This window comes from Metopolophium dirhodum, chromosome 5 (genome assembly GCF_019925205.1).
Source record: "Metopolophium dirhodum isolate CAU chromosome 5, ASM1992520v1, whole genome shotgun sequence".
In the NCBI taxonomy this organism is placed as follows: Eukaryota; Metazoa; Arthropoda; class Insecta; order Hemiptera; family Aphididae; genus Metopolophium; species Metopolophium dirhodum.
In genome coordinates, this window is record NC_083564.1 from 28,737,777 (window position 1) to 28,755,328 (window position 17,552).

Consider the following 17,552-nt stretch of genomic DNA (forward strand, 5'->3'; position numbering starts at 1 on the left):
ATACTAACTAAAATAAAATACACAGAAAACCAATACTACCGATCTTACGTACCTATACAACTAAAGAATTTAACTATAAAAGTATGAATGACTTTGGAGTACCATAAAGCTTACATTAATGCTGGACGAGCCTCCAAGTCATTTATTGCTTTACCGCCGTCCCCTTTTCTAATGAAGTAATAAATTGAATAACGTACGTGCACCCTATATATTTTATTTTATCTTCTCTCATGGTTATATTATAATTTCTATAGTGATATCAACATAAATTCAAATTAACAGAATATTAGTATACATTTAATGGTTTATCGTTAAACAGGTAAACTCGTATATTGTCTTTTTTTAGTGTAGCTTCTCTGTATTTTCTTTAAATTAAAATTATTTTTATTATTTACATACAATTATTATATTATTATTACTATATTATTTTATTTTGACTTTGTCCAAATATAATAATATTAAATAAATACAATAGGTAAATACAAATAGTAAGAACATAGTAAGATTTTGGATTAGCTGGCATAACTAGGGAAAACTGGCTAGGGCAGCTAAAAATGTTGACTCCTTTGATAAATTATGGTTGATTTAATGAAAGTGCCTACCGATGTATTAAAGTTTTTTAATATTAACTGTATTATGTAACTAAGTAATAAAAAAACAAAGAGAAGAAATGCCAAACAGAATTTTATACCAAAACAATTATTTTGAATTTTATTACCAGCTCAATTTTAATCAAAGTTTTTAGTTATCCCCGTAACCGATTTTCATTGCCAGTTCACTCCCTGCAGGGTACAACCCAACAATAATTGTATACCACAAGTTCGAATTGGTGTGATGATAGCTACGTATAGTAGGAGTTAGTTTGGAAAATCTATTGTGGTATGGCTTCCGACTACAGCCAGTACAAATTGCACATCTTTTTACTTAATCTACAATATTTTTGGCGTAATAGTTGTTTCCAATTCAATCAGGATTCGAGGTGCATACCCGAGTGTTTCGCTGAATGCCTTTGTGAGATTATCGTGTGCTCCAGTAGTACTAAGATATCTTTGTGTAAATTATAATAACTCACATGCACCGACTTATCAGTTATCACTGTTGATATTAGTTCATAATATAAGTGCGCGCCATGTGCGACGTGCGTGATAGTTGTTCTTTTAGTTTCACGAGTAATCAAACTTTATTGAAATCTTGGACTACGTCTCTATAAATATTCTGCAACGATACTTTTTTTCTTCCAGCTAATTACTTTATGCTATACAAATATACTTAATATGCACTGCAAGAACAGTCCAAGATATATTTCTGAAATAAGAGAATTAACAATATTTTCATCGTTAGGTACTATCTATTTCATGTGAGCCATTATCATCCCTTCCATTTGAGGTGTGTGCTGTAGCACAGATTTTAGCATTTGATTTTTTTTCGGATTCCTGATACTCTCTACATAACTTTAATTTCCATACAGTGGAGATGATACAAAACACGTTTTGGAGACATAATTCAAAATGTTGAAATATTGTGTGCGTGGAAATAAAAGGCAGGTTTTTTATTTTAACTTTACGAATTTGAAATTTCCACAAAATATTCATAGCTTTATGAAAAAAAACCCCCCTGGAGGTATTTTCCCGTACAAATATTTGGACACACTTATATAATACATAAACATATATTGATTAAATTATTTGCTTTCCCAGAACCAAAAATTTAAAATTTCCGGAGAGTTGATTAAGTAAATTTAATCGCAATGCTCTTTAAAAAAAATAACCACGACATTTTTCAGTGTACTATGTATACGGATTAAATAAAAATGAAAATAAACAATACATTTTGAGTAACAATAACGGACTACGGTCCGCTGTTGACAGAATTAAAGTTTGGGTTCTGCTGGTGAATTATAACTCACAATACAATATGCCAATAAAACTCTCAGTCACTTTATCTCTTCTATTTTTTCAAACAGTTATTATTCAAATAAAAGAAAGTTTAATATTCAAATATTACCGTCGTATGTACCAATATATAAACAATAGAGATACATTCTTATATTTTAAAAAACAATTAATTGATTAAGTATTATAAACTATGGTTATATATTTCTGCATATTGCTAAATTAATTATGTTCTAAAAGTTACTAACAAACATACGTAAGTATGTTATGATTACATTTTTAATAAATTAATAAATAAATAAATAAATAAAAAAGGAAAAACGTATTTTTTGATTTCTATGAAACAATTGGAGTTCCTCCAGGAGGATTCTTCATTCTTTAGCAGATATTATAATAAAAAATTAAACTCAATAGGATGTCAGCGTACTATTTGTTTTCTCTCTCTGTCCCACGCGAACCATACCAAATTTACGACTAGCACAACCAACCCTGTGTTATTAGTTATTACTTTTAATATTAGAGAGAATTATTATCGAACAAGTCTAGTAAGAACATTACCTGTGTACGTACGTTGGCAATTTAATGATATTTTAATTGTTATGTAAATTATGAGCGTCTAATTTATAACAATTTAAAAATGTTTATTATAAATTGTATAAAAATTAAGACATCGTAAAAAGCCAACGTAAGGCCACAGGTAATGTGTCTTGCCATGGTCTTAGCTTAAAGTTTGATAATTGGTGAATTCAGTCTTATATTAAAATTAACAACACAGTGTTGGTTCTGCTAAACATAAATTTTGCTTTGCTGCGCGTGGGTCAGAGAGAGAAAACAAATAGTGCGTTGACGTCCTCCTAATATAAATATTAAACATTAAACATAATATATAACAATAGGTATGCTGTAATGTTATTTGTGGATTACAAAATTAAACTTCAATACATAGTGTGAGTTATCCTCAAAATAAACATAAACAACGATACGGGACAAAAATAGTTTCATATTCAACCGGAAAACAACGATGCACATATAGATAATAAAGTGCACTGTTCTATAACTAAACTATTGAGTAAGAATATTATATAGAGAGGCCATATCGCATATGAGTATATGCGATAGTTTTGAAATACGAAAAAGGCGAACCGTCAGAGTGACCACTGCGTTAATATTAAACTATTGTAAGGTTTTTGTAGTATTTTGTGGCAGATCGTTTAAATTATAATGTGTATTCTCCGCGATGTATTCTCCGTATAATATGAACAGTCATACAAACTTAATAATACTAGAAATACTACTGAAAATTTGTTTTTATTATTTGGTCACTATGAATCTCCTTATTTTGGTAGCTTCACTTGCGTTAACTTATAGCCACCACTTGGACTAAACATTTTGAATGCTATTTCTACACAATAATACATTAATTATTTAGAAACAAAACGATGTACATTTTACATAGTTGCTATCTTTAGGTTGTTCGCATGAAACAATTGGTAATTTAATGATCATCGATATTATTATAAGAATATAATATAGAGCGTTCAAAATCGTTGAATTTATAATACATTAAACCACCCTTTATAAAAAAAAAATGTCCCAAGTGTTAGATAGATACAGGTTATCGGTTATATTAAAAATGTTATTTTCGTAAGAATCACCATAAAATAAAATTAAAAAATAGGGGTGATAGGGTGGCATTACTGCAACAAACACGCGAGATAATCGTTTTGAAAAATCTCGATAAGTCAGTTTAACTAAAATCATATTTCAAACTATATTGGTGTCGGGCGAAAACTAATACCAAATAAGATGTTCCTACGTTTCGTTTAAAAAAATACGAAAACCAAATAATAGAAATTATACTCTTGTAGAAGACGGAAATAATATACATAATTATAGTTGTATATACCAGAAGTCATGTACATTGTATACAGTTAATTATTATACCGAAGCAATAAAACAATGGTAGGTAGTATGCACGTACGAAAACATATCATAATATATTATATAATATAAACAATACAATTAAAATATGTAATTACTTAAATAAGAAAGAAAAATTACATAAGCATGTAAATTAACATTTAATTGTATACTAAATACAATTTAAATATATTCAACCTTTTTCAAAAATAATGTTTTATTATTTTTTATTTCATAATGACAATAACAAAAAACAAAACTAGTAGTTTAAAAAATGTATTCAGAACTTATAACGTGCCTATCTATAAAATAATTGTATAAATAAAAGACATTGATTTGTGCTCTGTTGAGATTGTTTGTGTATGACATAACGCTATTAAATAGTCAGTTTATTTTGCAAATCCACTATCAATATTTCTGTATGAAATAGGTAAGTAATTCATAATATTATTATACTATTGTGAACTGAATTTGTCTTAATGGTTTAAATGTTTTTTTTTTTATCTTGTAGACATTGATATTAAAATGTACGTCTGAACTGCTCATCTAGAAATAAAAACTCTCTACAGTCAACAGATTGAAACTAAAGTTCTGATCTGCAAGATGGCACGTCATGATGATTTTGTCGGCTGCTCGTGGACGAATCATTCACGACGTCTCGGTAATTATACTAAAAATTTTAACCCCCCCTCCCCAAACCACTATATCACGTCATAGAATAAAAAAGGGTTTGCGAATAATATTCTAAACTTGATTTTTGATAATATTTCACGTCGACGTAATAACAATAATAATAATAATATGTTTACACGTTTAAAAATCGTTACCGACGTGGTCGCCCACATCGTATCGTAACGACGTGCTGCCGGTCTCTTTACAATATTATTATACGACACGCTCTGTCGCGTTTATCGACCACCATGGTATATAATATTGTTCGCAATAACACACGATATTATAATAATATATAAAATTGCGGTGTCGGTGGTGATATCGGAAACGGGATGTCGGTTAAAATGCAGCCATATTATATTATATACTGCTGCTGGAACACGTCGCACAGCGCACAATACACGCCGACCAGAGGCGGCGGCGGCGTCGTCGTCGGTGCGAGTGAAGATATTATATTATTATTAAAATCGCGCGTGGCAGTCGGTAAAGTCGACCCGACGTGCGTGAGGGTGCGTGTGGGTGGGCGGACGGGTCGCGGGTCGCGGGTCGCGGGTGGGTGCACTCCGATATAGGACCGGCGTCTGTGTGTACAACAATACTTTTACGCGGTATAATACGGCGGCAAGAACGACGTACGTGACCGTCAGGAGTCGGGCCGATAATAAATTCCGGTCGCCGCCAGAGCCCCGCCGTATGGTAGCTCGGCGGCAGAGACGGTGACTGGTGGGGGGGGGGCTCCTGGACCGGGAAAAAAATCCCGGGGGACCCGCACGCCACGGCCGGCGCCACTCGTTTATTATACGAAATGTTGTGTGCTTAAAAATCTACTGCGGCGGCACGTGAAAACTTTGGGACGCGTGTGCGCTTGCATAGGCGGCGGCCACCGGTCCTGCGGGCCAGCGGGTGACGCGAGAAATTAATATTCGAACCAAAGACCGGGAGACGGTGTGCATCTGCTACTCCTGCCGCCGCCGCCGCCGCCACCTCTGTCCTACGCGGGCGACCCGAACCATCCCGTCCAAACCGACCCATCGCCGCAAATCGCGCCGTGTTGTTTGCCGGTAACGCGGTAGGTATAGTGACTGTTAGTGGGGTGTCGGGTAGGTTACCCCTACCGTGGTTCGCGGCTACGCTGTTTTACAAGCACTGCACCCATTATAATATATTATTTACCTACACGATAATAATAATATTACAATGACAATTATTATTAATTTAAAGACGTATTAGTACACAATATATAGGCGACGAGATCTCATTCATAAAGTAATCGGGTGATCTTAGTGAAAAGCCCCACTCCCACATCAAAACATAGTGGGTGAAGGCTTTAACCATCCGTTCTTATAATAATAGCGATATGGCCACTAACACTTACCGTTATAACACTGACCATAGCAGTTTGTTATTGATAGTTTAAATCGTGTTAGAACATCAGAATTCAAGGTAAACTAAAATAGTTATCATTTTTACCAATTTAAAGTATAAATCTGGAGAAATAATTTAAGATCTTATTTAGCATTCATAAAAATAATTTCAGCCATGCAGAGTCCCCAGAAGTACCAAATATATTTATTTTGTCGTCTACGTCTCCTCATCGGTTTGATCCTAACAATTATACTATTTTAACACGTATATTTTAAATTTTATTTGTATTAAACTGTCATTTACTATGTACATAATACATCTAACATATTTTAACATTTAAAACGTATTAGTGGTATGACAGTATTACCTATATATGTATAGTATTATATTGATCGAATTGTTCATTTTTAAAATAATGCGAGCCAAGGTTTCGTTAAATTGTACGGTAACCAGCAAATGAGAATATTATAAAATACAAGAACATAATAGTTTATCTGGAGCAGTGAATGGTGTAAATGTTTTTAACGTAATAGTTGTACGTCTGGAGCAATTAAAGGGCTAGACAGTAGATACTAGATAATACCTTATAGTTGTATAAATTTCTAAGCCAAAAAGCATACAGCCAATATTATCATAATTGTCGGTGAATTGGGCTTTTTTTAAAAACCATTGAAAACTGGTTTTTTTTGGTCGAAAACCCGGGTGTCGGTGAACTGGGAACAAATCCAGCACCCAGGAACCCGTCTACATAGCCCCTATGGGTACACTAACTTATATTATTATCGAGCAAAAGTAAACGGCTCTTACGAGATACCCCTTGTACACGCGCTATACTCGTATATTATACAAAATGTCAAAATGTTGGTGTGTGTTTTTAAATCCAGCGGGCCAGCGGGTGGCACGAGAAATTACTGCTTGAACCAAATACCCAGCGGCGGCGGGAGACTGTGTGCAACTACTACTGCCGCCGCCGTCTTACGAGCGACCCGAATGGAACTACCTATCGACCTATCGTGGAATGTAGTTAGATAACGTGGTAATGGTTAGTCGGGTATGTCTGCGCACCTACGGTGTTTAATATGCAAGAATATAATGACAATTATTATTATTATAAAGACGTACAGATACACCTATTTTACCTAAATTATTATTATCGGTCAAAAGTAATTAACTATTCATTCGAGATACCACCTTGTATACACACGCTGTACTCGAACGATTTCAGTCAAATAATAAACCTACCTACTCAACCCAAGTTTTTTTATACTTTATATTACTACATATTTGATATTATAGTTACGATGAGCGTACCATAACATAATTGTATTATCGAGGTGCCTAATGTAAGGAGAGGGTAAATCAGAAAATATAAAAATAAAATTATGGTTTCATTTCTACATAAATAGGTACATAATATAAAATGAAAACAAATGTATGACTAAATGATGTACACATAATGAAAATTATGATTATTATTAGAATAATTAAATTACATTTTCAAATAAAATGTATGTAAATTAAGCTATTGATAGCTTGGAGAGACGCTGCAGGATGAGTATGGCTGTTCTAGACTATTATAAATATTTTGGGATTAAGGCTAATAGGATCAGGCGCGTTATTATGCCATGTCTTACACATTTTAAATCTTTTCGTACGAGCTTATTCGATATACGTAATTTATAAAACTACATTGGGACACGATAAACACACATAATATTATAGCCTTAATTTATTAACTTTAACATATATATATAGCTATATTGCCTATACATTACACCGTCTTACACAAAATTGAAAAAAAAATAATCCTGATAGGTTGTAAACATATTATGCCCGTGTTGGGAACACAACTCGTATTGCAATGGTGTTAAGTTATTACGATTATTATTACTTTAAATTAATTATAATATAGATACAATACCTAATATAATGGAATTGATAACTGACAATAAAAACATTATTATAAGCTATAATTATATTATATAATACGTAGTATCGTTAATACCTACATAAAAACATAGTAAATTATGGTAAAAAGCAATAATATGATGTTATCTCTAACAGATGACCAAAATTATTTTGTATTCGTTGATGAAAATAATACCCTTCGATCTGTTGCCAAACATCATGGTTGATAAAAATGTGAGTCATGTATGTTCGAACTTATAATCATGTGTTCCACGAACTTATCTTGTAGATACCTAAGCAGTATTGGGAAAAGATAACCAAAAAATCATCTGGATAAGATAACAGATAATTCATTCAAAATGTATCTAGATAAAATATAACATAAATTTTTTTATCTAGATAAAGATAAAAATACACATACATTTATCTAGATAAAACAATTGATATATTTTTTAAAATTATATTATAAATAATTTAATTTATTAGTAATTACTAATTAGATAATATTTATTAATTAATAAATCCGTAATGTCATTTCTCAACTAAAATAATATACAACTTTAATTTTTAATACAACTTGAATAAAATAACAAAATAAAACTGACAATATTTCAGTAAACATTTCTTTTTTTAACTATAATAATATTGGAATTTGGAATCACTACTCGGCTATCGTAAATTATTGGATATTTCAGTATTTAAAAATATTCTTATTATTATATTATTTATCTAGATAAATTACCACAGATAACCATTACATTTATCTAGATGAAATAATTAGATGATTTAATTATTTTTATCTAGATAAGAAAATCAAAGAAATAATTTTATCTAGATAATTCCCAACACTGTACCTAGGTATACTATTTAAATTTTGCTTATAACCTTAAAGTTAAATAAAATATCGAAATTGATATGTGATACAATAAATTATTGCTAGCCTATTAAGATAATTTTGTTGGAGCACATAAATCCACAAGTAAATAATTTCCACTTTTTTTTATTCTCAAATAATTCACGTATTTTTTCCATTTCTTAATTTACAGAATATCCAGAATGATTTGATTAAAATACTTTACGAATCCGAAAATGTTTATAATCGACGTCAAACTAAACTGATAATAGAACTAAAAAGTTTAAATCATGACTACAAGTTTGAATAAATATAAGAGAAAGGATTTCCCAAAGAAAAACTGAATACCATATGTTAATACTAACAGGTTCAACTGTGGTTGCGTAAACTTTTGTAGGATCGGAAAAAATATGTAAATACGTAATATTTGATCATTTATTTTCAAAAACTAAATATTAAATTTTAAATTTGGTAAATATTGTCAAAAATGTAAATGCTTATAAAAAAAATTGTGCCAATGTTTTTTTTAAATATTTTTCAACTACGGTTATAACAATGTATCAAGAGCCTAAGCTAGTATTAATTTTGAATATTTTGAAATTTTTATCATGAATAGATTACCTAACCTTTAGAAAATGGTAATATAAACATTCAGCATAAATGTATTGTTTCTACGGTAATGTTTTTTTAGAATTACACCAAAAACCAAAATCGTCTGTCAAAAACCTTAAAAATTCTTGTTTTTTCTAAATTTTTATTTTGTGTTTCCCGGTGCTTTGAAAAACTACTGGGAATTTTTTACTAGTGACCCCGCAAAGTATCAACTGGGTTCGCTTTTCTATCAGAAAAAATGCTGTTGCAGAAAATCTAAGAATTTTTACTGTCCTAAAAGGTGATGACCGACACAAATAAGAAAAATTAAATAATTAAACCAAGAAAATAAAACACACATCATTGTAAAATTAATACATTCATTGCTCAGAATCTTAAATCGAAAATGTCAATAAACCGCTCAAAACTAGTCAAAATATTTTTAAAATTATATCAAGTATAGGTATTGATAAAAAAAAATTATGGTGTATCTACGGTTATTCGTTTTTAAATTACAACAAAATATGAAAATCGCTACGTGAGAAATCGAATGAATGTCCAATATTGTAAAAATGTATTTAAATGCTAACTTAAATGCTTTAAAAATGTATTTGATTTTTCAGTAGAAATTTTTTTTTTTGATAAAAATAAACAAACTTATAATGATTCTCATATTAAATTTTCAAAACTTAGTTTTAAAAAGAAAAAAATTATGAATTTCTTACTCAAAATAATTTGCACATTTTCGTGATTTTTACGTATTTTGTCAAAATTTCAAAATTTGTCGAGTTTATTGATATCTATGGAAAAAAAACTAAAAAAACTGGAAACTGAAAATATCCGTAAACAGCTCAAGATATTTTTAAAACAGTATGGTGCATAGAAAATGATAATATAAACATTCAGTGAGAATTGTATGTATCTTCTTTCATTTGTTAGAGTTCAACCAAAATTGATTTTGTCAAAAACCAAATTTGAGTAAAAATTCCCGTTTTTCTTAAATTTTTTTCTTCTTCTCAGTGATTTTCAAACTACTAGTAACTTTAAATATTAACCTACTCAATGCACCAACTTGATTCACTTTCCCATCGAACAAGATACTTAAGTTGAAAATCGAAGCATTATTTTAACTACTTATCGTGTACATAGACACAAATAAATAAAACAAAAAAAAACACACATCGCTAATCTTCTAAACTTAAATTAGGTAAAGGTTATATACATTTTCTAATTTGTATTATATGGATCGATCATCAAATACCTGCCGTATTTGTCGATTATCGAATAGTTTCAATAAATAATATTAATTAAACGTACAACTGAGAACTATCTGTCAATCTCATCAATATTGTTTTATCATTGAATCCTATGCAGATTAGATTCAAATATTTTTTCATTAATTGTAATAATTAACAGCATAATACTGAATAATATCAAATACAGAGAAAAACTACTAACGACCCAAGTATTCAATTTCACCATGAAATTATTGTTCCGCTTGAATAACGTTTATTTTTATTCAGATAATTTTAATTTATTTTGATGATTAAAAGTAAATAATAATTAGGTTGCCTTTTTAAAAATTAATCTCAAAACCACAGTTGAAAATTAATTCAATGAAAAATTCGTTATAACTTAGTTTCTTAAATCACATTTTAATAAATTAATTATTACTGTTGCAATAATATTTTAATATTACGCATTAACTTAAACAGTATTATAGGAAAATTGTATTATAGAATATAATATGATATTACCTACCTACCCATCTATTAATTTTTTACACAAAACCTCACTACCAAAAAAGTCTTAGCAACGAAACTAAATAATAACTACAACTTGAATGTAGCATATTAAATTAAACAGTATTAAAGAGAAATTGTATTATAAAGTATACCTACCTATATTAATTGATCAACGTTTTCGTATACGAAAATTGAATAGTTAAAAGTGTCGATCCATATTTCGGAGGATTTCAATTCGGTACCAGCTATAAGTATATACTATATAGGTTAAAACATTTACTGCATACTGTTAACTGCATAATAATATATATTATCTACCACGTGGATCGATAAGAGTATTTATGTGTACAGGTAGACAACTAATGTTCGGGGAATGGTTATATATATATTTTTTTTTACACAAAACCTCACGACCAAAAAAGTCCTAGCAACGAAACACTTTGATCAGATGATTAGAATAACGTGGCCAACATCCTACCTTTGCCATTGCCACAGCGGGAAACGTATCCCAAATCAATTGCTCCTCTTCACCTTGGTTGCCCCGTCTCTGTCCCTTGAATATCCTCGATGCGGTCAACGTAGACGCGCCCATTCCATCGCCGACCAAAAACACCACGTTTTTCGCTCTTCCCATTTTACCCTCGAAGGTAGCCAACCGTTTTTTCAACGCGGATCGGGCCTCTTCGTACCAATGGTCGCGATCTGAAAAAAAATATAGTTTATATCATCAGTAAAATATTCAGCTAGCTGTTACATAGGTATTATAGGTACTGTAAATGAATAAATTTAAACCGAATTTAAACTACAAACTATAATATTGACGGTACTCGAGTCCTGGCAATCATTATTTTGTTACTGCGTGAAATACAGGGTGATTATTTATCATGAACCACTCATTATTTCATAAAGTAAGTTTATGAGTTAAAATTATTAATAGTTTAGTTGATCGGTGGCACGTGGATACCCTTCAAAATGCTGGTCTACTACTCCATTCATCCATACTTTAAAGACTGATAACTCGACTACTCGTTCTAAAGAAAATTATTCTGTTTTAGAATATATTCAATTAAAACTGTGTTGTCATTAAAAAAAAAAAAAAACTTAATATATTATTGGAACAAACAATATTAAAACCGTCTAGAAACCATGGGAAATCTTTTTTTCTACAACATCCATATTTTTTAAAACGATGAGTGGTTTATGATAAAATAATCACCAATTCAATAATCAAAGTTGGTGTATTTTTTCATTTTTGAAACCTTTTTTTTTAGTTTAAAACAAAAAATACAGTATTTAAAAAAAAAACAATACAATATTCACTTGGATTTTACACTGCTTTAAACGTATGTTTCTTTCGTTTTAAACAATTGACAAAATATTTAAAACAAGTTGTTTTAAATATAACAACCCTGGCAATAATACTGTGTTTTTAATACAAAACGTTATTTTTTAAATGTTTTTGAAATTATCTACTAAATTAGTAACTTGTATATTTAGGTTCGTAATACTTTGTTCATAACTCAATAACATAAGGATTCGTTTGTGGTATGTAGTAGATTAATTTAAGTAATACAATTTATTCGTTTTTAATTGAAAATATTAAGACAATCGAGTTTATAATGGCATATTGTTGAATATTATAATCAGGACATTTTACACAGTTGGTATATTATATTCATAAGACGTTAAATGTGTACATTTAATGTAAATATTTATAGTTTGAAGTCTTTGGGAATTTTAATTACTACTGCTGTGTTCAAAGGAGAAGAATTGTAGGTACTTCGTTAGTCAGAAAATATTGACGATGTAATTATAAGGATATCGTCTACCTTGAAGGTAGCATATTTTTCATGTTATTCCAAAAACCATTCAGTTTATTATATTATTCCATTATATTTAACCGTGGTATAATCCACAAGAAGCTTTTAAGTTGTGTTTCGTGATTTCTAGAATATAGAGTGAATCGTATTTCAGATTATTTATAATATGGTATAGTTTTTTTCCAAAATTATAGAAAGTGTAAATAGAATTCAAGTAAACAATAGTACATTCCTATTTTAATTAATTTTCACAAAATAATGTGAATAGTTTATTTAGACCTTAAAATAGCAATTACTATAATTTAGACCATTTTTTACTCAAACTTATCCACTTATAATAGTTATACAAGTTTATTTTTAAATTATTCGTTACTAATAAATATAACAGTGTGTTGTCGCAACAAAGTTTGAACATATTGAGTAATATAATGGATACATTTCCGATAAATTTTCGCATAAAACACGAAGATCTTAACAGATCTGTGTTTACAATCCAATGGCACGTTTGTCAGAAATATTATAACAGGTACCTATATCGGTTTTACATAATTTTCAGTCGTTCGGTTGTTGTGATATGATATTACCACGATAATCATAATAAAAAACTATAACGATATTCAGAAAATGACAATTAAATTATATAGGTACCTAATAATTGGAATATTTTTCGAACAATATTTGTCGGACGATAAAAGTTTTTGCAAGGACACGATATCATTTATCACCCCTAAAACGGAATACATATATAGAGGTCTGCGCGTATATAGTTATCTTAAATGAATCTAACCCCGGGGAGCGTTTTGGCGAGTACCTATATACAAACGAAATCGATACATAAAACCGCTTCGCGTTAATGGTACGTAGTTGACCAGCAAGACGGGTAAAACGAAAATAAACAAAAAACGATTTTAAATTGACGAAATTGCAGCCGCGCGTTATATACGATATTATATGTTCGGTTGTTCAGTACCTACCTACCTATTTCGATATAAATTATTGTGCTCGATGTAGGATACAACTTACTATATTGGTATACTATAGCTTGTTTTTTCGCCATATAATATGATATTATCAGAGAATGTTTAAACGACGTATTATTGAACACTGCGAATCGGCAGAGGCATATTGCCATCATCTATTCGATATGACGTCATCATCATAGCGTGGGGCCATATTTTATAAAGTATACTCGGGTTTATTGGGACGCATCGGTTGCGTGTGATTTTGTTGTCCAAATAAAGCTGTTGTCTCAATAATCCGAAATGAAAAAAAGGAAACATATCAGTTTGTTGGTGGTTAATTACTAACTTATCAGTACATAGCTTGTTTATCACAGACAAATATTTTAATAACATTATAAATAATATGTAATACATATTATATAATACATCATATTATGTAATTTAAAACTATAATGATTTTTAATACAAAAAGAAATACATACCTAACCTCATATTTATATAAAAAAAGTACATTTAAATTAATTTTTGAAAACAAAAAGTGATCAGTGGTATCTACTTTGTTTATTACTTTTTATTACTGATTGCTGACGAATATATGGTCTAAACAAAGCAACAAACGGGGCTATATAATATATAAGAAAAATTTCCCAATTATCCGGTTTGCGGTTCAGATAAACGGTGAACATTTAAAAATTTAAAATAAAACATACGTCTATTTTGGTAATTGAAGAATTTTCCGATTAAGCGGTGTCTCCATAAAGCGGAGTCTACTCTGCCCTGAAAAGCAAAAGTGACGTATAAACCAATATATTAGTTTGGAGAAAAATGCGTGTTTTTTATTATTCATTTGAATATAGGTACCTTTATTATTAGTAAAACATGATATCCACCTGTATAGTTTTTTTTGGCGAGGAATGCAATAAAGCAATTATAAAAAAGGATTATTCGCTTGTTGTGCGAATAAAAATTACTTTTATGTTATTACTTTGCAATATGAGCCGTAAATACATAAGCAATGTAAATAATATATTAAATTGGTTAGGATAATTCTAAGAACTCGTTCTCAATCCTAAATACTGTCTACAGAAAAAAAAACCATCATCACATTACTTGCTGCATATAAAACAAAAACGTACATATACGCAATACTCGTGGAATAATTTGATAGCACGTTTTGAGTTAAAATTTTTATTTATTCAGTAAAATCATATTTTATCAGTAAGTTAAAAATAAAAAAGATTTCTAAAAATTGTAAAATTTATTTGATATTGACGTGATAAAGAATATGTTTATTTTACCTACTTTAATTCAACTATGGCATAAGTGACGCATAAACCAATATATTAATTTTGAGATAAATGCGTGTTTGTACTTTTCATTTAAATACTCGCCTTTATTTGTTATTCTATTTGAATTAGTAAAAACATAATAGATTTTTTTACGATGAATGCAATGAATAATAGGTAATAAAAAAGTATCATTCACTTATTACATGAATAATAGTTACTTTTATGAGGTATGAGCCGTACCTATACATAACTTTTTATTTACCTACCTATTTACTAAGGAAAATTTACATGCCTAGAACACAGCGAAAACACTGTATCTATAAATGAGGGGTGACATTTCAAAACGTACTATTTCCATTTTACACTTTTTTGAGAAATCATGATTTTCTATTTTTAATTACCAGTGGAAATAGTACGTTATGTATTTACCTCAATTATATTCCCTATCGTCATACTATCATGGGAAATAGTACAATATGGCCTACTTTGGAAATAGTACGTTTTTTACAATTTGAGGAATTGGTATGTTTTGCGTAAATTTGTCAAATAAACAAACTATTTAACACGGAAAATACTACTTTTGACATAATTTGGGAAATAGTGCATTTAAACAAATTTTTCCTTTGGAAATAGTGCGTTTTGCGTCAATCATGAGTTTCAGATTGATTTTAACTAAGAAAATAGTACGTTTTGGTTCAATTTGACCACGCCATTCGATTCCTCGTCTATTTTTAACTCCATGAATAACTCAATTTTGTCAATTTTGGAAATAGTACGTTTTGAAGTGTCGCACCACAATAAATTATTGTTCTTTGACAATTCCGTAAGTAAGTAAGTAAGTAAGTAACAAAAAAAAAATGAGTAATATTAAGAACCCCATAATATTTTACATTTACTTATCATAAACACCGTAAATGTATATATGTAGGTTAAAAGTTAAAACTACCTGTGTAAAACTATAAACTATACTTTTTATTTATTTTAATTTTATAGTTAGAAGCTTAAAAATATTGTGTTTATATAGTCTATATAATTTATGTAATGTCAAGGGTATTTTTTACAAAAAAATTTTGTAAAATTGGTTTACCTACCAGATGCCATATATTACCTAACAATTTAAAAAAATTGTTTTGAGTTATTGCACTTTTCCTCAGCGGGGAAACTGTATATGCCGGTCGAAAACAAAGAACACAGGGCGTATATAATATAGAGTTGTACGTCGTACAGTGTTATGTGTTATAAGAAATGAAAATGGAGTGCTTGTGAACAAAGTCTCGTACTATTTGTTCCGGATTGTCTACGTGTGATTATCATATTATCGCTGTACCACGGCGGTAACATAATATACCGTGGCAAAATACAAATAATTAATGTAACCAAATTGCGTTGTACCTATATTGTTTCCCGTTTACAATAATTTCACGGAAATGCATTTAGACAATGCATAGAGTATTACGTTGATAATAATATGAAACAATATGTACCTATTGTACCTACACAGCTACGATCTGTTAGACGCACGAAATAATAATATTGTGAAAGATGATATTTTTTTTAAACTCACGGGTAAGCTCGTGTTGAAATTAAAAAAAAAGTGCTAAACGGATATGATTTAATACCACTCGTTTTGGTTTATTCGTTACGATGCAAACCGGTGATAATAAGACGAAGGAAATCAGCCCGTTAATAAAGAAAATATATAAATAAATAAAAACGTGCTTTATAGTTAAAAAAATTCGGTTCAATCCGAATTTATATTCAATTATATAATTGTTTTGGACATAAAAAAACTCAAAAGAAAAAGATTTAAAATAATAACATTACAATGAACAGTTTCAAACCGTACAATTAAACTTAAATCATTATATTATTTAATAAAAAGTTATTAATATTTTAATGATCATATAATATTTTATAATTATTTATATTCTTAACAAACAAAAACAAAAAAAAAACATATTATTTCATCTTTTTTGTCAATACGAAAATCTTTGGAAACTTTTCCTGGGCAAAAAAATATATATTTATATATATATATACAGTATAGATACCTTGATATTTAAAAAAAGTCCACCAAATTCATTAAACGGATCAAGAGAGCAAGGTTTTTTTCTCCATAAAAAGTTAACGACAAATAAAAGAAGATGCATTTTTGGGCAGGTAAAAAAAAATAATAAACAACTTCTCACCCTACTAGACAACATAATATAACTAACATGACAGTATCAAATTACTAAAAAAAAAATAGAGGTATTTCCTTATCTTTATACTTTCATCTTTATTATTATAAAATGATACAATATTTCATAATACCGAACACCAAACTTGTTAAAAAATTTAATTCACATTGTGCTATATATATTACAATTTACAAAGAAACATAATATTGAATATTGTTATTACTATACTAACTCATAACCACGTTGTTAAAGAAATTTGGTATAATATTGTAAAACTAACATGAACTTTAAAAACTTGTATCAACTATATCATAACTGAAATTAAAAATCGATCTTATCATAGTTTTACAAAATA

General features: G+C 29.5%; 1 protein-coding gene across 2 annotated transcripts in view; it reads right to left on the reverse strand.

Annotated features, from left to right (window-relative positions):
• LOC132944311 (alkaline phosphatase-like) overlaps nucleotides 1-17,552 on the reverse strand; it is a 279,149-nt gene that overhangs the window by 214,301 nt on the left and 47,296 nt on the right. For both annotated transcript variants that reach the window (XM_061013591.1, XM_061013592.1), the window contains exon 3: nucleotides 11,425-11,648. In XM_061013591.1, coding sequence (XP_060869574.1) covers nucleotides 11,425-11,648 — 224 coding nt within the window. The remainder of the gene's footprint in view (nucleotides 1-11,424; nucleotides 11,649-17,552) is intronic.